At 44.1% G+C, this 18,873-nt stretch overlaps 1 protein-coding gene across 1 annotated transcript in view; it reads right to left on the reverse strand.

The window, feature by feature from the left end:
• Window positions 1–18,873, reverse strand: part of GARNL3 (GTPase activating Rap/RanGAP domain like 3) — a 168,585-nt gene that overhangs the window by 109,357 nt on the left and 40,355 nt on the right. The window contains exon 3 of the mRNA XM_055400212.2: window positions 14,401–14,470. Coding sequence (XP_055256187.2) covers window positions 14,401–14,470 — 70 coding nt within the window. The remainder of the gene's footprint in view (window positions 1–14,400; window positions 14,471–18,873) is intronic.

Here is an 18,873-nt window from a genome sequence, read left to right on the forward strand (position 1 = left end):
GTTACCGAGAAAGAAAAGAAACTAAACTGTCACAGGCTTCTTTCTGAACACTCAAAGGCAGAAAGTCACTGTTCTGGCTCGAATGGTGTTCCCTGTGCTCCCACCCCAATCCCCGCCCCCCACCCCAAACATTTTTGCATTCACCTGGAATCTCAGAATGTGCCCTTATTTGCAAAGAGTGTCTTTGCAGATGTAATTAGATAAGATGAGTTCACTGGATTAGGGTGGGACTTAAGTCCAATGGCTGGTGTCCCTCTCTTTTTTTACATTAATTAATTTGGTTGCTCCAGGTCTTAGCTGTAGCATGTGAGATCTAGTTCCTTGACCAGAGACTGAAACCATACCCCCTGCATTGGGAGCTCGGAGTCCTAACCACTGGATCACCAGGGAAGTCCCAGCTGGTGTCTTTATAAGAGAAAAGAGGGCGATGTAGATACAGAAATGCACGCTAGAATGCCATGTGATGCAGAAGCAGAAACTAGAGTGATGCAGCTACAAGTCAAGGATGTCAGGGATTACTGGCAACCCCAGAAGCTGGAAGAGGCAAGGGACGATTTTTCCCTCAAACCTTCAGAGGGAGTGCAGCCCTGCCAATATCTTGACTTCAGACTTCTAGCCTCCAGAACTACGAGAGAATAAATTTCCACTGTTTTAAGCCATTTTTGTGTTCATGCTAAGTCGCTTCAGTTGTGTCTGACTAAGGATCTTTGATCTTTGTTGAGACAAGGAAACTCTTAGTTGAAGCATGTAGGATCTAATGTCCTGACCAGGGATTGAACCTGGGTCCCCTGCATTGGGAGTGGGAAGTCTTAACCCCTGGACTACCAGGGAAGTCCTTTATTGTTCTTCTTTACTTAAAAACAAACTAATCTCTGGACTTCCCTGGAGATCAAATGATAAACCTGTAAGGAGTTCAGTCATTTTCACAATGGAAGATTGTGGAAAAAAAAAAAAAGCACACTATTTGACTTGTTCCAGATATGCCAAATCAGAGCCTGAATCTTAAATAAATTCCTCAAGTGATTTTTATGCACAGCTGGAGAAGACTCTTGAGAGTCCCTTGGACTGCAAGGAGATCCAACCAGTCCATTCTAAAGGAGATCAATCCTGGGTATTCTGTGGAAGGACTGATGCTAAAGCTGAAACTCCAATACTTTGGCCACCTCGTGAGAAGAGTTGACTCACTGGAAAAGACTCTGATGCTGGGAGGAATTGGGGGTGGGAGGAGACGGGGACGACAGAGAATGAGATGGCTGGATGGCATCACCGACTCGATGGACATGAGTTTGAGTGAACTCCGGAAGTTGGTGATGGACAGGGAGGCCTGGCGTGCTGTGATTCATGGGGTCACAAAGAGTCGGACACAACTGAGCGACTGAACTGAACTGAACTGAAGGGGTACTAGAGGTCTTCCCAGGTGGTGCAGTGGTAAAGAATCTACTTGTCAATGAAGGAGACACAAGAGACGTCGTGGGTTTGATCCCTGGGTCAGAAAAATCCCCTGGGGGAGAAAATGGCAACCTACTCTAGTATTCTTGTCTGGAGAATCCCATGGACAGAGGAGGCTGGTGGGCTACAGCCTATGGGGTCACAAAGAGTTGGATACAACTGAGCATGCACACATGATGACAACAGCAAAGGGGCGCTGGAGCATAGCTTATAACAATGGGGAGATGACAGAACTGGTAAAGAAATATCACCTACTGTGCACAAGATGGGAGAGGGACAAGCTCAACAACTTACAAGTTGTGTGACTTTGGACAAGTTAATTAATCTCTTTGAACTTCAGTAACCTCATCTATAAAATGGGGGTAGCAAAAGTATCAATAAAACTATCAGGTAGTTGTGAAATTTATATGAGTACATATGAAAAGTGAAAGTGTTAGTCGCTCAGTCGTGTCCGACTCTTTGTGATCCTGTGACTGTAGCCTGCCAGGCTCCTCTGTCCATGGAATTCTCCAGGCAAGAATACTGGAGTGGGTAGCCATTCCCTTCTCTAGGGGATCCTCCCAACCCAGGGATCCAACCCAGGTCTCCTGCATTGCAGGCGGATTCTTTACCATCTGAGCCACCAGGTAAGTCCCATGAATACATAATACATATTTCCAAGGATACATATATACGAATCTATGTCTCTCTCTCTCTTCTCAAAAGAGATGTCTGGCATTGTACACGCACATTCATGTGAATAAAAGAAGCTTAGCCAGGAAATCTATTGAGAACATAAAACCAATAGGATATGGTAAGAGACTGGATGTGGGTTTTGGGTGATTTCCTGGTTTCTGAAATTAGCAACGGTTAAGAAGGTAAAGTCATTCCCTAGTGGTGTGGGAGGGTAAAGAGGGACGATTGAGTTCAGTAGTGGGCCTTTTAAAGTTCAGTTGCCCACGGGGATGTCCTGTGGGCATATGAGCAGATGGTCTTAGATGCTGTGGATAGAGACCTGGAAAGAATATACGGATCTGTGAGTCACCAGCCTGAAGACGGTACCTGAAGCCACGAGGGTAGGAAAGATCACAAGGAAGAGCAGACCAGGTAAGAAAGGTATCTTGAGATAGCACCCTGAGAAGCATCCAAATGGGAAGACCAGACGGGAAGGAAGGACTCCCTAAAAGAAGCAGAGGAGGTATAGTAGAGAGGCAGGAGGAAAAACACGAGAGGGCAGAGGTACAGACACTGGGCGAGGGGAACGTGTTAAGAAGGCGCATGCGCAGAGCGGCAGTGAGCGAAAGCCTAGATGCGTCACCGAGACTTGGTAGCAGGAAGGTCTTTAGTGACCTTGGCAAGCGCAGGCTTAGTGGGAACAAGAAAGGAGAGCATTTAAAGGCGAATTCAGAAGGGAATCTGTGGAACTATCGCAGGGATCGAAAAGAGAATTCAGAGTGGCTGAAATGTATTCCTAAAGTAATGATAAAGTCTTCACATTTATTCAGCAAACACAGCTTGAGATTATATTTTAAAACACTGCAACATAGAGATAACCGCAAAAGACCAATTAAAAGACTGAGGCCATAAAACATACAATCCTTTTCTTACATATAAAGGAGCCCAAAGTAACAGCTTTAATTAAATATGTAAAATACTTCAATATAAAAAATTAGAATATTAGTGGTGGCATGAAACTGGGGGCCCTTTTTGGTAAGTTGGTCACAGCAGGTGACACCGGGTTTGGGCATGATTTTCCCTAAATTCACCCAGTGGGGGGAATGGGGGAGCAAATTTTAGACCCCACAGATCTTCTCCCTTTCTACCAAAAGGGTAAAGCTGCCACCTGGGGATAGAGGTATACCCCAAGGAAACAGAACTTGCCCTGAGACAGAAGAAAGCTGAAGACAAGGGTCTCAGCTTGGGGCTGCTGAGAGAGACCCAAATGAAGCCTCAGATACTCTGGGTCCCACAGCCCTGGGGAAATCTGTCCCAATTTGTCTGCCAGGAGGCAGCTAATAAGTTAAAAGTGTTAGACTTAGTTCTGAGGGTCTAACAAAGAGCTATAAATGTTCAGAGCCCATATGGTGAAAGGGTGGCAAAAAGGTAAGATTCCTTTTCAAGGTAACACCTCTAAAAGAAGTAAAAGGGTGGCTTTCAAATTCTTGGGTGTGCGTTCATGGCTGCCAAGTACTTTATTAAAAAAATTTTAATTTGGCTGCCCTGGGTCTTAGTTGCAGCATGCAGGATCTAGTTCCTCGACCAGAGATTGAACCTGGGCCCCCTGCACTGGAAGCTTGGAGTCTTAACAGCTGGACCACCAGAGGAATCCCAAGTATTCTTTGATCATGCATGCAAGCATGCTAAGTTGCTTCAGCTGTGTCCGACTCTGTGATCCTATTGACTGTAGCCTGCTAGGCTCCTCTGTTCATGGGACTCTCTAGGCAAGAATACTGAAGTGGGTTGCCATTCCCTTCTTCAGTCTTTGATCACAGACCTGCCTAAATAAATAAGTAAATACTGGTTCTTAAAAATACCTTCCAGAAAAGAAAATAATTTGTATTCATAAAAACAGTATTTGTTGTTCAGTCGGTCTGTCGTGTCTGACTCTTTGCGACCCATGGCCTGTAGAACTCCAGGCTTCCCTGTCCATCACTATTTCCCAGGTTTTGCTCAAACTCATGTCCATTGAGTTGGTAATGTCATATTTTTGCTCAAGCTTAAAATTTATCTTTGCTCCAGCTGATGATATATACTGCCAAGCCATGTTGTACTAAAAGTTGAGGTGGGCACATGACAGGACCTGGTGTAAGGCAGAGATCGCTTTGGCACAAGTGAGATGTGAGAGGCAATGGATATTATCAAACAGGCACCAAGAAAGACTGGGTGTGTGAGACACACATGAGAATTTTCCTCCATAGTATACAAGAGACCACAGGTAGAAAACTCAATTTGCTGTGAAGAATTAACCAATAAACAGTATGCCAACAATTTGTATCTCTGGTTACACAAAATATAAACTGTTGTATTAAACACTGAGCAAAATTTGAAAATATTTATTTGTGTTTATTTATTTGGCTGTTCCAGGTCTTAGTTGCGGCATACGGGGTCTAGTTCCCTGACCCCCTGCATTGGGAGCAAAGAGTCTCAGCCACTGAACCACCAGGGAAGTCCTGAAAGTATTTTTATAGTGCACCAGGGACCTATATCCCACCAGCTGAAGACCACTGGAGTCACAGAACAAAGATCCTAGGGTTCCAGCAGAAGGTGCAGGAGCCAGAGATTATGAGCTGAGCTGACAGTGCAGTGGCAGGAGGGAGGGTCACCCTCAAGGAGGCCGTGGGGGCACACAGGAACAGGAGACTTGTGTGGCCACCAGCAACCTGGCATGAACTGCCCAGGCCGGCGGAGGGAGGGAGTGGCGCATTTGCAGTTCTAGTTTTGAAACTGGAGAGCACACTGGTGCCAAATATCCCTGGAGTGGCTGTTTCCAGAGTTGATTTTGCCTGGAAAAACTTGGAGGACTTGTCTGATATTCTTGTTATTGTATGTGTTTAGCTAGTTGATTTGGAAGACTTTTGGACCCCAATTAACACAGGGCTCAGTGCTCAAGGCAGTCACCAAATAGCTAGGCAGGGGATGATAATTCTCCCCAGGTGTAGTTGATCCTATTAAAATAGGTCATAGAAGCCCTGATCAAAAAGTAGGGGAGGGAGGAGACAAGGGTCAAAACCATTCTGTGAACTAGGTTACCCTCAGTGGGGGACAGAGGATGTGCTGTTAAGAGCAAGAAGCTGAACACAGAAAATATTTTTTTATGCTCTCACTCAAAGGAGAAAATTAGATACAAAACAAATTTAGAACAAGGGAAAGTTGCTGCTGCTGCTGCTGCTAAGTCACTTCAGTCGTGTCCGACTCTGTGTGACCCCATAGACGGAAGCCCAGCAGGCTCTCCCGTCCCTGGGATTCTCCAGGCAAGAACACTGGAGTGGGTTGCCATTTCCTTCTCCAATGTGTGAAAGTGAAGTCGCTCAGTCGTGGGTAAATAAACTGAAAACAAGAGAAGGAGATAAGGCTGCCTGTTGGAAATGGCAACCCACTCCAGTACTCTTGCCTGGAGAATCCCATGGAGGGGGGAGCCTGTTAGGCTACAATTCATGGGGTGGCAAAGAGTGAGACACGACTGAATGACTTCACAACAAAGGCTGTTCAAGGCAAACCACAAATAGGGTCCTGAGCATCCTAGAGGCCAGAGCAAAGAGGAAAAAGCCCATTTAGAGGATTTCCACTGCATATAAGGTTAACAATGAAGCTGCTTTTTGGTCCTGGGAAATCTTTTCTCACAGGCTCTCTTAAAGGAGACACTGTGTGACAGACCGAGAAATCCTCAAGAGCTTCCTTGCAAGCGACACACCATCCAGAGTCATATGGCTCTTTTCTGATCTGCCCATTGGTGTAAGCTAAAGGCATAACCCAAGGGCACAGATCAAGAAAAACTCTTGCTTTTCTAAGAGGGGGCAAGAAAAGTGGTCCCTCTAAAGTGCGGGCCAAGTGTTTGTAGCTACCTTATCAGTTCAGTTCAGTCGCTCAGTCGTGTCTGACTCTTTGTGACCCCATGAATCACAGTATGCCAGGCCTCCCTGTCCATCACCAACTCCCGGAGTTCACTCAAACTCATGTCCATCGAGTCAGTGATGCCATCCAGCTTATTCTCTGTTGTCCCCATCTCCTCCCACCCCCAATCCTTCCCAGCATCAGAGTCTTTTCCAGTGAGTCAACTCTTCGCATGAGGTGGCCAAAGTATTGGAGTTTCAGCTTTAGCAACAGTCCTTCCAGTGAACACCCTGGATTGATTATGGTTGGGCCTAAACCAGGAATTAAATTTAAAACATTTATCGCGTGGACATTTCTTAGGTAATTTTTTTGGAACATTCTTCTTAAAATCAAACTTTTGTTAAGATTTGGACCTAAGAGAGTTTGAAATTATATATTTCAGCTAAGACTTAGAGCAGAGTACTCTATGCTGTTTATTAAGGACAGAGATGGGTTTCCCAGCTGGTGCTAGTGGTAAAGAACATACCTGACAATGCAGGAGACATAAGAGACATGGGTTTGATCCCTGAGCCGGGAAGATCCCCTAGAGGAGGGCATGGCAACCTACTCTGGTATTCTCGACTGGAGAATTCCATGGACAGAGGAGCCTGGGGGGCTGAAGTTCATAGGGTCATACAGAGTCGGACACGACTGAGGCGACTTAGCATGCACGCATCCAAGGGCAGAGATTTTTGTTCTAACAATCAACCCAATTTCCTTAGAAAACAGCCTAGGCTCATAGGCTGAGAGATTAAGCACAGGGGCTCTTAGAGTCCGATAGATCTGGGCTTATGTGTTACCTCTACTAGCTGTGGGATCTCTCTGAGATCATCTGATAAATGGGAATCCATCCAATGTCCACCAACATTTTCTGAGCAGCCACAGTGTGTGGTGATATAAAAAACTGCCGATGGTCGTTTGGGAGAATTAAATAGGTAAATGCATCTAAAGTATTTAGTTCATTGACTGGTACATAGTAAACATTCAATAAACAGCAAAACTAATAAACATAATAAAAGATTTCTAGTTCCATTCTAACACATAAACATGACTAAGGTCTCAAAGTTCTGTATTACTAAAAATGGTTGCAATAATTTTAGCCTGGAAAATGTTCAATGTAAGCATTACCAATCATCCACAAAGGCATCGAAATATCAAAAAGAGCGCCACAGTTTCTAACCATGTTAACTCACTGATGCACACACATGTGCAAAGTTGCTTCACACTCTTTGCAATCCCATGAACTGTAGCCCACCAGGCTCCTTTGTCCATGGTATTCTTGAGGCAAGAATACTGGTGTGGGTTGCCACGCCCTCCTCCAGGGGATCTTCCCGACCAAAGGATTGAACCTGAGTCCCTTATGTCTCCTATACTGGCAGGCAGGTTCTTTACACTAGCACCACCTGGGAAGCCCCAACTCATTGATAATTCCAAGGTAAATGTTATGTCTTGCGGTACCTACAGGAGTCAACCTGCTATCAAAGCCTTAGCTATAAGCCAGTTAAATAATAGAGAACACCTGCCAAAATAATGATTCTAGTTGTAGAAGACAGAAGTCGTGATGTTTTGATGTTCCCAGGGGAGATATTCTGGTACCTTCACTCATTTCTCAATTTGGTGATACTACATAGAATATAATTCTCCCATAAAATGCCTCTGATAACAAAAAGCCTACTCAACCCTGAATAGAGAACAAAACTGTGCTGTATAAGGGATGCTGGGCAGGCAGCTAAATCACTCATTAGCCAAGAATCATCTAAAGCACAACAGTCCCACAGGCGTAATTCAAGTTCGTGCCTGAGCAAAAATACAAATGACTATATATCAGACTTCAAAAGCTGTCACACAGTCAAAACCTCAGATATTAAAACCTGCAGATGCCAATCAAGTTCATGACAAACCTTTCTTCTGGCTGTACTCAGTATAGCTAGGTATCCTTTGAGGCCACTCTGAGTTCAAAACAACAAAACCATGCTATCCTCATGGAGAGAAATTTATACATTTCTTTCTGATATACCAGGGAAGCAGGCAGCTGGTCCAAATGCAGGCTTGACTCATTTGAGTGCAAGTTTAACAAGGAATGGACAATATGCATATGTGCTAAGTTGCCTCAGTCATGTCCGACTCCTTGTGATCCCATGGACTGTAACCCACCAGTCTCCTCTGACCATGGAATTTTCCAGGCAAGAGTACTGGAGTGGGCTGCCATTTCCTATTCCAGGTGATCTTCCTGACCCAGGGATCAAACCCGAGTCTCTGAAGTCTCCTGCACTGGCAGGCCAGTTCTTTACCACTAGCACCACCTGGGAAGCCCAATGGACAATATACCCTCCTGTTTTATCCTGGATTTGAAATTACCTGCAGATCGTGGCTTCCCTAGAATTACCCAGATGTGGGCTTAGGTGAGGATCAGCAGCTGGGCTGGGAAAGGAGAGGCCCATATGGTGCCCATACCATTCATCATTTGTAACACATCAGTTTCTTACCCATTGAGTCAAAGGCCAAGAAAAGATCAATAAAAGCTACAAATAATCTTATGCTTTTCCTGACAGATTTCGATATGAAGCAATGAAGAATGGTTGATGGGGTAATAGCTGTGCCTTGCTTAGAATGCTGCCACGAGAGACTAGACTTTCAATTCATCAAGAAGAAAAACGGCAAACATTTCAGATGGAATGCACTGCAAACTGATGAGTCTAACTGTATTGGGGAGGGGGGAAATCATAGAAGTTTGTTTTTCCTTTTCTTTATTTTTGATGGGTTAGGCTATTCTCTCGGAGAAGGCAATGGCAAGCCACTCCAGTACTCTTGCCTAGAAAATCCCATGGATGGAGGAGCCTGGTAGGCTGCAGTCCGTGGGGTCGCTAAGGGTCAGACACGACTGAGCGACTTCACTTTCACTTTTCACTTTCACACACTGGAGAAGGAAATGGCAACCCACTCCAGTGTTCTTGCCTGGAAAATCCCAGGGACGGAGGAGCCTGGTCGGCTTCCATCTATGGGGTCACACAGAGTCGGACACGACTGAAGTGACTTGGCAGCAGCAGCAGCAGCAACTAAAGCTAAGCACTGTGGTTGGTATGAGGGACACAGTGGTAAATCAAGAGCCTTGATTCCTGTTTTTAGAGGGTTTATAACTCATATCATTGTTTATGGAATTTAAAAAAGTGCCAGGGATAACAGTCCACCCACAGAAGATGACATTTTAACCAGGTGCTTTTAGATGGAGCTTTTAAATCATCTAGTCTCTGAGGAAATATTATAGACATATTGGAGGCTTCCTTCTCAGCTCTTGCTCTTTGAAACTGACTCTTCCCCATATCCTTTTCAAAGAGAATCTGCCCACAAACTTTGCTGAGTGGGTCTAGGAGGCCACATTTATACCACATGACCCCCCCCCGCCACCACCACCCTACCTTGAACTCAACTGTTTGAATCAGGGATAGATAACTGGACCTTCAGAACCAATCCATAGCATTCTTTTTTATAATTTGAAATTAGGGTCCAAGAATGAATAGACTACTTTGGACACAGGGACTGCAAGACTAGGGGTGGGGTGGGGGACTAGAAATCAATTTAGTAATAAAAAAAAACTGAGAGTTTAGTATATGCCAGGGCCTAGAAATCTCAAGAAAGACACAGTTTTCACCCTCCCCTCTAGTGAATGAGAGGATAGTAAACAAATATTGATTGTGATAAACACCAATAAGAAAATAAAGAGGATGCTGAGTTAGAGACCTCCATAATGAGGAGGATGACTTCAGCGAGGGCGATGGGGGAGGCCTCCCTGAGAAGATGGCATTTAAGCTGAGATCAGCAGTGAGCAATGCTGGGAAAGCCCAATCCAGGAAGAGGGAAGAGCACATGCAAAGGACAGGTAGGAACTCAAATTGTTCCAGAGAGGAAAGTCAGGCCACTGAAGCACAGTGAGTGAGCAGCTTGTGGGAAGGGGGAGAGGAAGGCAGAACAGGGCCATGAAGGGTCTCTTTGGGCTTTGTAAAGGGTCTGGGCTTGCACTGCAATGGGCCACAGAAGAGATTTAGGAAAGAAAAGATACTATGTTGTCAACATTTTAAAACATCACTTGAGCAAAAGTACCTGTATACCAATGTTCACAGTAACATTATTCACAAGAGCTAAAAAACGGAAGCAACCCAAGAATTCATCAATAGGGGAATGGAAAAACAAAATGTGGTATATACGCAGGATGGAATATTATTCAGCCAGAAAAAGGAATGGAATTCTGATATATCTGACAACATGGATAAACCCTGAAAATATTTAAATAAATCAGATAAAAAAGGGACAAAGGTGTATAATTCCACAAGGAATAGGCAAATTCATTGAGACAGAAGATAAAACAGAGGTTCCAAGGGAGCAGGGGGAATGGGGAGTCATTGTTTAATGGGTACAGTGTCTATCTGGAATGATGAGATATGTTCTGAAAGTAGATAGTGCTGATGGTTGCACAACCCAGTGAATATACATAATGAGCCTGAATTGTACACTTAAAAATGGTAAATTTTATTTTGTGACTATTTCACCATGATAAAAAGAAGTATTAAAAAACAAACACCGCTGCTGAGAGAAAATGGACAGAGGCAACTGTGCTGTCGTGGAAGCTGGCGTGCAGAGAGACTGGCACTGCCCCAGAGCAAAGTGACGCTGAGAGACCACAGGGGCCGAGAGAAACAAGAAGCGCTGCCTGATGGCTCCCCAGTCTCATGCGGCCCCGCTGTGCTTCCTGCAGTGCATTCCGGCGAGACTCTCCCACACCCTTTCTGTGAATTACGCTATACTGGAACTGGACTGAGTGGATCTCCGTGCCTTGCAAGGAAACCATCCCTGATTCAGGCAGGGAACACAGCTAAGATGCAGCCTGGAGACTCAAAGTTTGAGGCTGCTGGATTCTAAAGCCAGACTACCTCCAGCTCCAGGAGAGCAGAGCAGTTGGCTTTTTCCTCCCCTCTCAGTGTTGGGCACTGTGCCTGCCCCATGGTGGGAGCCTTCGACCCGCAGCTGTAAAATTAGGGCTGAGAAACTCACCTGTGAGTCTGTAGAGTAGGTGTCTGAGCGCCATGGTCTCTCACCAAATGTATACTCAACTGAAACCTAGGGAACCAAGCCCCTGCATCCCCCTCATTGCTGATTTGAATGGTCAGTTTCACTCTTCACAAGGACTTCTACCTAATTCTCTGAACATCAGAAGTTTATGCTAAAATTTCAATTTTACAGAATCCCAAGGATCCCTCTACAAACACCCAAGATCGACTGGGTTCCCAACAATATTCATCAAATCAAGTGTAAGAAAAATTGAACTGGCTTTCTCATGAACATAGGACACATAATATGGTTTTTAATTTGATAATACTCTGTATTCATAGATGGGAGAAAACATCTCCTTCCTTAAAACACTGGAGTCAGAATCTCAAGAGATCCTCACACGGCAAAACTGGAGCTCGCTCACTGCATCATTCCCAACCTTTGCAACCTCTGTTGTTGTTCAGTCACTCAGTCATATCTGGCTCTTTGCGACTCCATGGACTGCAGCACACCAGGCCTCCCTGTCCCTCAACCATCTCCTGAAGTTTTGCAATCTCTAGCACATGTCATTTCCAACTTGGGAAAACTAGAAATGACCTGATTTTACAAAAGGAGGAAAACTGTTCCACAGATCATTGTTGATCATCTTCAGTTCAGTTCAGTTCAGTTCAGTCACTCAGTAGTATCTGACTCTTTGCGATCCCATGAATCACAGCACGCCAGGCCTCCCTGTCCATCACCAACTCCCGGAGTTCACTCAAACTCATGTCCATCGAGTCAGTGATGCCATCCAGCCATCTCATTCTCTGTCATCCCCTTCTCCTCCTTCCCCCAATCCCTCCCAGCATCAGAGTCTTTTCCAGTGAGTCAACTCGTCGCATGAGGTGGCCAAAGTGTTGAAGTTTCACCTTACTGGTCTATCTATCACACATGGATTAAAATAGTAAATACATAACAAGAAGATACTTATAAACACAGTTAAATGAAAAAGGAGGCATGCGAAAGTAAATATATAATTTGGTTACAACCATGGAGAAATGACACTTATAGCTGTACAAGTTGGAAGGTATCAAAAGCAGATGAAAATACTTGCTGCAAGGTGGTGAAATTATACATGGAATTTTAAAATGTATTTAAAATTTACTTTAAAATATTTTAAAAGTCAGTTATAAAAACACACACACACACACGCACAATGAGCTGCCTCATAAAGCTGGGGATAACCAATGACCAGTCAGGGATCCTGTAAAACAGGGTTTTTCCAAGGGTGGTTCTGGCAACAGTGGCATCAACATTACCTGGGAACTTGTTAGAAATGCAAACTCTGAGTTAATCCCAACTTACTGAATTTGAAGCTCTGGGGATGGGGCCCAGCAATTTGTTTTAATAAGTTCACCAGGTGATTCTGATGCCTGTTCAAGCTTGAAAGCACTTCTCTCGTGTATGTTCCCAGCCTGATAGTCTGTGATTTCCACAAGTCTATAAAGGGTCCATGCTACATGCCTATGCTGTCTCTCCCAAATGCCACTCTCACTATTTGTAAGAGCTCCATACTACCTCCTAGATCAGGCTCACAGTCTTCACCTGAGAGCCAACATTCTATTTGTGCTATCAAATCTCATCTTCCCACTGTGGTTAGTTAACAGGGACTGTGCTTCTGTGCATCATCTCATACAGTCTTCCTGACAACCCTATAAAATAGATAATACAAATAAACCCCATTTCATGATGAGAAACAGGCCAATCATACAACTAGTAAATGCTGGAACAAGAATGACTTCCAAGCACAAACTCTGAGGCACCACTGAGGTTCAGTGATGTTTACGGAAATAATAAGTAAGGGAACTGGTATATGAAGCCAGGCCTGTCTGATTTCAAAACCTACCCACTCTGTAACCACTGAACTCTTTAGCCCTATACTCTCTGCTGGGCAGGACCATGTGCTCATTGCCCTTCAAATCATCATTGCCAAGAATCATGCTGTTTGCAAATATCCTCTGTCTATCTTTCTTGTCGCCAACTCACATCCCACAGCCTCCAGAAGGCCTTCCAGGCTGCTTCCCTGAGATGCCTAGCCAGAAGGGGTTGCTCCCTCCTTCTCCCAACCCCCACCAGGCCCTGTCTGTGCACTTCTCACAACATTTGCCAGTTCTGAATTAGTTATGCACACGCTTCTTCAGCAGAGGTGGTGGTCTGAGTTGGCAAGGTATCACCGGTGACTGACACAGAACATACACTAACCAAGTCAACCAGGGTGTCTTACATGTGGCTAAATTCATTCTTTAGATATATTATGTATCTTATCTGCCCAGCAGGAGGACAGTAGGAGCCTTAAAAACAAGGACCAAATCTTTTACTTAATGCATATTTCCAAGAATATACCTGGGACAGGTACACAGTCAAACCTGTAATATATACTTGAATTCAAGTAGAATGCTACTTGTACATGATTCCGGTACATAAATTTTTCTACTTTTTAAACCCTGCAATTAATGCAGCTTATATTAATACTTTACAAATGGATCCCATCAACTCAGTTTTTGTAAATAGAAATAATAAATGTAATGTTTTTAATAGTTAAATATTAACCAAGAGAATTTTATGAACATATTTTCCTAAAAATTAGTTCAAATTTTCATGCAGCTGGGGAAAAAACTCACAATTCTGTCTTTTAAAAAACTGAGGCTATGATAAAAAAAAAATTGAGGGTATGATATATCTTCACTATTCCTCTTTTAAAATGAAAGCATACTCTTAAAAATAATCATAACACAAACCCCAATCTCTCTCATTAAGAAAAATATGAATATTTTCAATCCAGATATCTATTACCTATCACAGTCATTTATCTAGTCCAACACATATACTTGTAACAGGGAAAAAAAAAAAGAGCTCATAGATATTCTAACTCTTATCACATATCCAGATAGCAAGGGTACAGAAAAATTGGAATATGTATTATAATAATATATAAACCTCAAAAACTAGATTTAGAAACTTTTAGGAACAAGATAACATAAAAGCTAAATGCTACCTTTCCTAATACATAAATCATTTTATTTAATTACATAACACCATAAACAGAGAAAAATACCAAGCCACAACATATTTTTAACACACTGAAAGGCACAGATTAAAAGTACATAACAGTAAAAACACAACAGATAAAGATGATCACATTATTATTACAGCCTTTCAATAGTCAGTCATTCCCATCCAGTCCTTATACTGTACCCACATGGTCTAACAGTAAATATACAACAAAAGATCTGAGGAGCTTGGCGATCCTCTCTAAATCGAAATCAATGTACTACCACTGAACAGACAATGTAAACTTACCAGCTCCACAGATCCATAATGTTTCCTACTGAAATCCCCACGTCTACAGCCTAGGTCTTCCGAGACAGAGCTGGAACAAAAATGCTTCATCAGTATTATACATAGCGATCTGGCCACAAACCTTCTGCAAAAATCCACTACCATTTGCAAAAAGGGCTGCTATGGAACAGGCTTGCCCAGCTCCTCACTGCAGGGGAGCCTCCTTGCAACAGACACAGTCCTCAGCAGCCATTGCAGAGCTCGGCTTTCATGGAGCCCTCAGTAACAAGAAAAACACCCGAGTCATCCTTGGAGGTATAGGCAATGATTGAATTAAATATTTAGTCATTTGGAATCGATTGACATTTCCCAGGCTACTGGTGGTTTATAATTTCATTTCTGTATAACCAGAGGGGAGAGAAACCCTGCAGTAAACTTGAGGCAAGGGACAAAGCTTGCAATTATCTTTCGTTTAAAGAGAGCCTCTTTGTCCCAAATATTCTGCATAAAAATAACCAGCATTATGGGATGCTATCTAGGAGACATAAACTTTAAATAGGAGGAAAAAAAACTTCAAAATCCTGGTAGGCCCCACCACCCTCCCCTTTAATTTATGACAGCATCACAATATGGAAAAAGACTAGGACTAACAGAAAAATCTCAAAATCTAACTTCCAATTTTATTTAGCTTTTTTGATGCAGCAGTTGCTAATACTTTCCTACCTCCTCCCCTTAAGAAATGCTTAAATCAGATAAGAAGAATCACATGTGTCGTTTAGGAAAAACAATTAAAACAAGGGCAAAATTATTACTGCATTTGCATCTTGAATGCACAGCTACACACTCAAAAGGCACATATCTTATTGACTAGTTGGTACAGAGAGGGCCCTGAGCAGTACTCATGAAACCACCAGAGATCCACAAATACAAACAGTTTTAATAAGTTCTATTCTGTCATGCAAATAACTCTAATAAAAGAGAAAATAAAATTCCCCAGGAATGACACATTTAATATATCCCGAACATTTGGGAGTTAACATGCAAAGAAAGGTGCATTTAGTACCTTTTCATCCTTCCTTAAAAGGTAGGCTACATTTTCTAAATTACAGCCCTTCTGGCATGTTCAGAAAGAGACTGACTCTGATGCTTCGCAGCCACAGAACTGACTCTCTGCCAGGACACTGTTTGATAGGCTCCAAGAAGGACAGCATGAGAGAAATGAGATTAGAGAGTCTAATGGTATTCCGCTTCCTCCATTTCACGGGGATGGCTGAGTTCATCGTATAGGAGAGATTTAACCTTTTGTAGCCCTCACTGCCTTAGAAGACACCGTGCAACAAATTAATAAAGGCAGCTTGGAAGGGTGTCCTAGATACTTACCTAGGCTACCTTCCTGCTGCTAGTGACATGACTTTCTACCGAAAAAATCTCTGAAAGAGATGTAAAAGCTTCCCTCCATAGCCTGCTCCAAGGTTAGCTATGTCTTCTATGCCCATTTTCTTAGCCCTTTTTGAAAACCCTCCTGGAGAATATTGCTGTTGCCTTGCATAACAGTTTCAAGATCCTCTCCAGCGGCCCTGAGTTACTGAGAGCAAGTGGGCTCCTGTGAGGGGTGCATCCCTGCTCTTGAACAGGGGTTGGGCACAGAGCTGATGCTCAATGGCGGCTGACTGAGAGCTGTCTGCCTGGACCTCAGCCAAAATCTCCAGTTAAGTCGGGCCCATGACTCAGTCATCAACAGAAGCAGCAGCAGCGGTTTCTAACCCAAATGGCCAAAAACATGAAAAGAGCAAGGATGTGGGGATCTGGGCCCCTCCCTGTGCCACCCTCAGCACCACAGAGGGGGTTCTGAGACAGTGCCAGCTCCCTAACTTTGCCAATGCCAACAGCCAGAAACAAACACAAAACAGGGTGATGACCCTACATCTGGAGCAACCGCCTCCTTAGAAGCCTCAGAGAGGGCAGATGATGTCCTAGGAAAACAACTGAGAGAGATAAACAGAATATCTGCTGCCGGCTGCTCTTTTCTCCTTCTAATTACGTTTTGGCCAGTACACCGCAGAGACGGTGCTTACTGATGGCAGGGCCACTCACAACTGTAAGGGAGGCATTTCGAGGGCTACAGGAGGCACTCAAACCAGCCGCAGTAGAAAACCCACCCTCCTCCCCAACTCCCTGGCCCCCTGGCATCCAGTGCAAGGGTTGTGTTTAGGGGGATCACCCGGAGCTCCAGGAGGAGCTTGGTCCTCCTCCAGGTCCCCAGAGTCTGGCCCACTGCCAGGCACAGGGTGGACACAAGTAAACATCTGCTGTTTACTTTGCACATCTTTCGGATCTCACTAGCTGTTGCCTGATAGTGCCCCTAGTGGTCACTGAGGCAGGCTACCTATTGACCTTCTCCCTGATAAGCCCCTGGACATCACTCCATCAGTCCAGACAGTCCTGACCCAAGAAGCAGATACGGCCACATGCATGCCTAAACCTCCTTCCTTTCCTCCGGGGCTTGTCTCTGGACTATATCTCCTAGCCCCTCTTTCAGGGAGTGTGACCATGTGACTGATTTTGGCCAAGAGAATACAGACCCAAGTGATGTGCCTGTGGGCTCCCATGGGAAGCCTGCCTGCCTTCCCTATGGCCAGCAGGAGAGGACCACAAGGACCCATAGGAAGGCAGAGGTTCAAGATGGAAAAAAGCCAGGTCTCTGAATGACCAAATGGAAGGTCATGCCTCCAAGAACATCTGTATTAGAATGTGATGTGAGCAAGAAATAAGCAGTTAGTTGTGTTCATCACATACAGTTTGGGGTTTACCTGGTAAAGCCTCTGTGCTACCTGGACTAGTACAGAAGTCGGTATCTTGCACTGGAGTGCTACCATGGCAACAACCTAAAATATGTGGTGCAGGCTTCACAGGCAGGCAGCAGCCAGGGAGGAAATGGTCTCAGAGCCTAGAGAGATGGAGATCTCTGTTATACAGTAGCAAACTAGGTGATAAAACTCGCACCTACAGTAACTGAGGAGGTGGATCTGTGCCTTCTGAGCCTACAGCCTTAAGGAACGTGGCTAGACAGGTCAGAGTGAGGCCGTGGGCTGGCTCCTACTGACTGACCTTAGCAAGGCTTTTTATAAGGAAGAGATGAGCCCAGGTTAGAAGTGGATGGATTTCAAACAAAGATAGAAGGGCCTAGAGAGAGTCTTGAGACCAAGGGCCTCACAGCCTTGAGAAACTGCTGTTTCAGGACCCCACGCAATGAGAATTCTGGCCAGTAAAATGTGGGGCACCTCTTCCAGACCAGGCCCATACAGGTTTCCCATGAATAATCCTGGCTGTCTTTCCTCATCCACTGGCTCTGAGGATGGCTGTGAGAACCAAGAAGGATGAAGCTACACTATGAAGGAGCCCAGGTCCCTAAATGAAGAACATAGAAGAACCCAAGTAGGCATACCCTCGCTGGGCTGTGAGATGAGAGGACAGAACTTGTACTGCTTTAAGTCACAAAGATTCAAGGTTTATCTGTTACAACAGGTGATTTTATCTTCATGGATATAGCTCTCCACAGGTAACAGAAAGTACTATAAGAATAAGTCCCACAGAATGTAAACTGATAGAGCCATTATGGAGAACAGTATGGAGATTCCTTAAAAAACTAGGAATAAATCTACCATATGACCCAGAAATCCCACTAATGGACATATATACTGATAAAGCTACAATACTACAAGACACATTTACCCCAGTGTTCACTGTTACACTATTTACAATAGCCAGGACATGGAAGCAACCTACATGTCCTTCTACAAATGAATGGATAAAGAAGGTATGGGACATATATACAATGGAATATTACTCAGCCATGAAAAAGAATGAATTTGAGTCAGTTCTAGTGAAGTGGATGAACCTAGAACATGTTATACAGAGTGAAGTAAGTCAGAAAGAGAAAAATAAGTATCATATATTAATGCATATATATGGAATCTAGAAAAATGGTACTGATGAATCTTTTTGCAGGGAAGATATGGAGATGTAGAGAATGGACTTGTGGACACAGTGGGGGAAGGAAAAAGAGGGACGAATGGAGAAAGTGGCATCAACATATATACACTATCCTGTGTAAAACGGATAGCTGGTAAGAAGCTGTAATATAATGCAGGGAGCCCAGCCTGGCACTCTGTGATGACCCAGAGGGGTGGGATGGGGGACGGGAGGGAGGCTTAGGAGAGAGGGGAGATATGTATAATTATGGCTGACTCGCACTGTCATGTGGCAGAAACCAGCACAACATTGTAAAGCAATTTTCCTCCAATTAAAAAAAAAAGAAGTCCCCTAGAAAAGGGGTTGTCAGAGTGCTGGTGGGCCAGGACTACTATTGAGGTCAGCACACTGTGGCCTCCCCTGCCTGTTTTTGAACACTAAGCTTTATTGGGATGCACTCACACCCTCTGGTGACAGGCTGTCTGTGGTTGTTTCCACGTTTCAATGGCAGAACTGAGGACT

This window comes from Moschus berezovskii, chromosome 11 (genome assembly GCF_049115385.1).
Source record: "Moschus berezovskii isolate FMDL1 chromosome 11, NW_MosBer_1.0, whole genome shotgun sequence".
NCBI classification, from domain to species: domain Eukaryota; kingdom Metazoa; phylum Chordata; class Mammalia; order Artiodactyla; family Moschidae; genus Moschus; species Moschus berezovskii.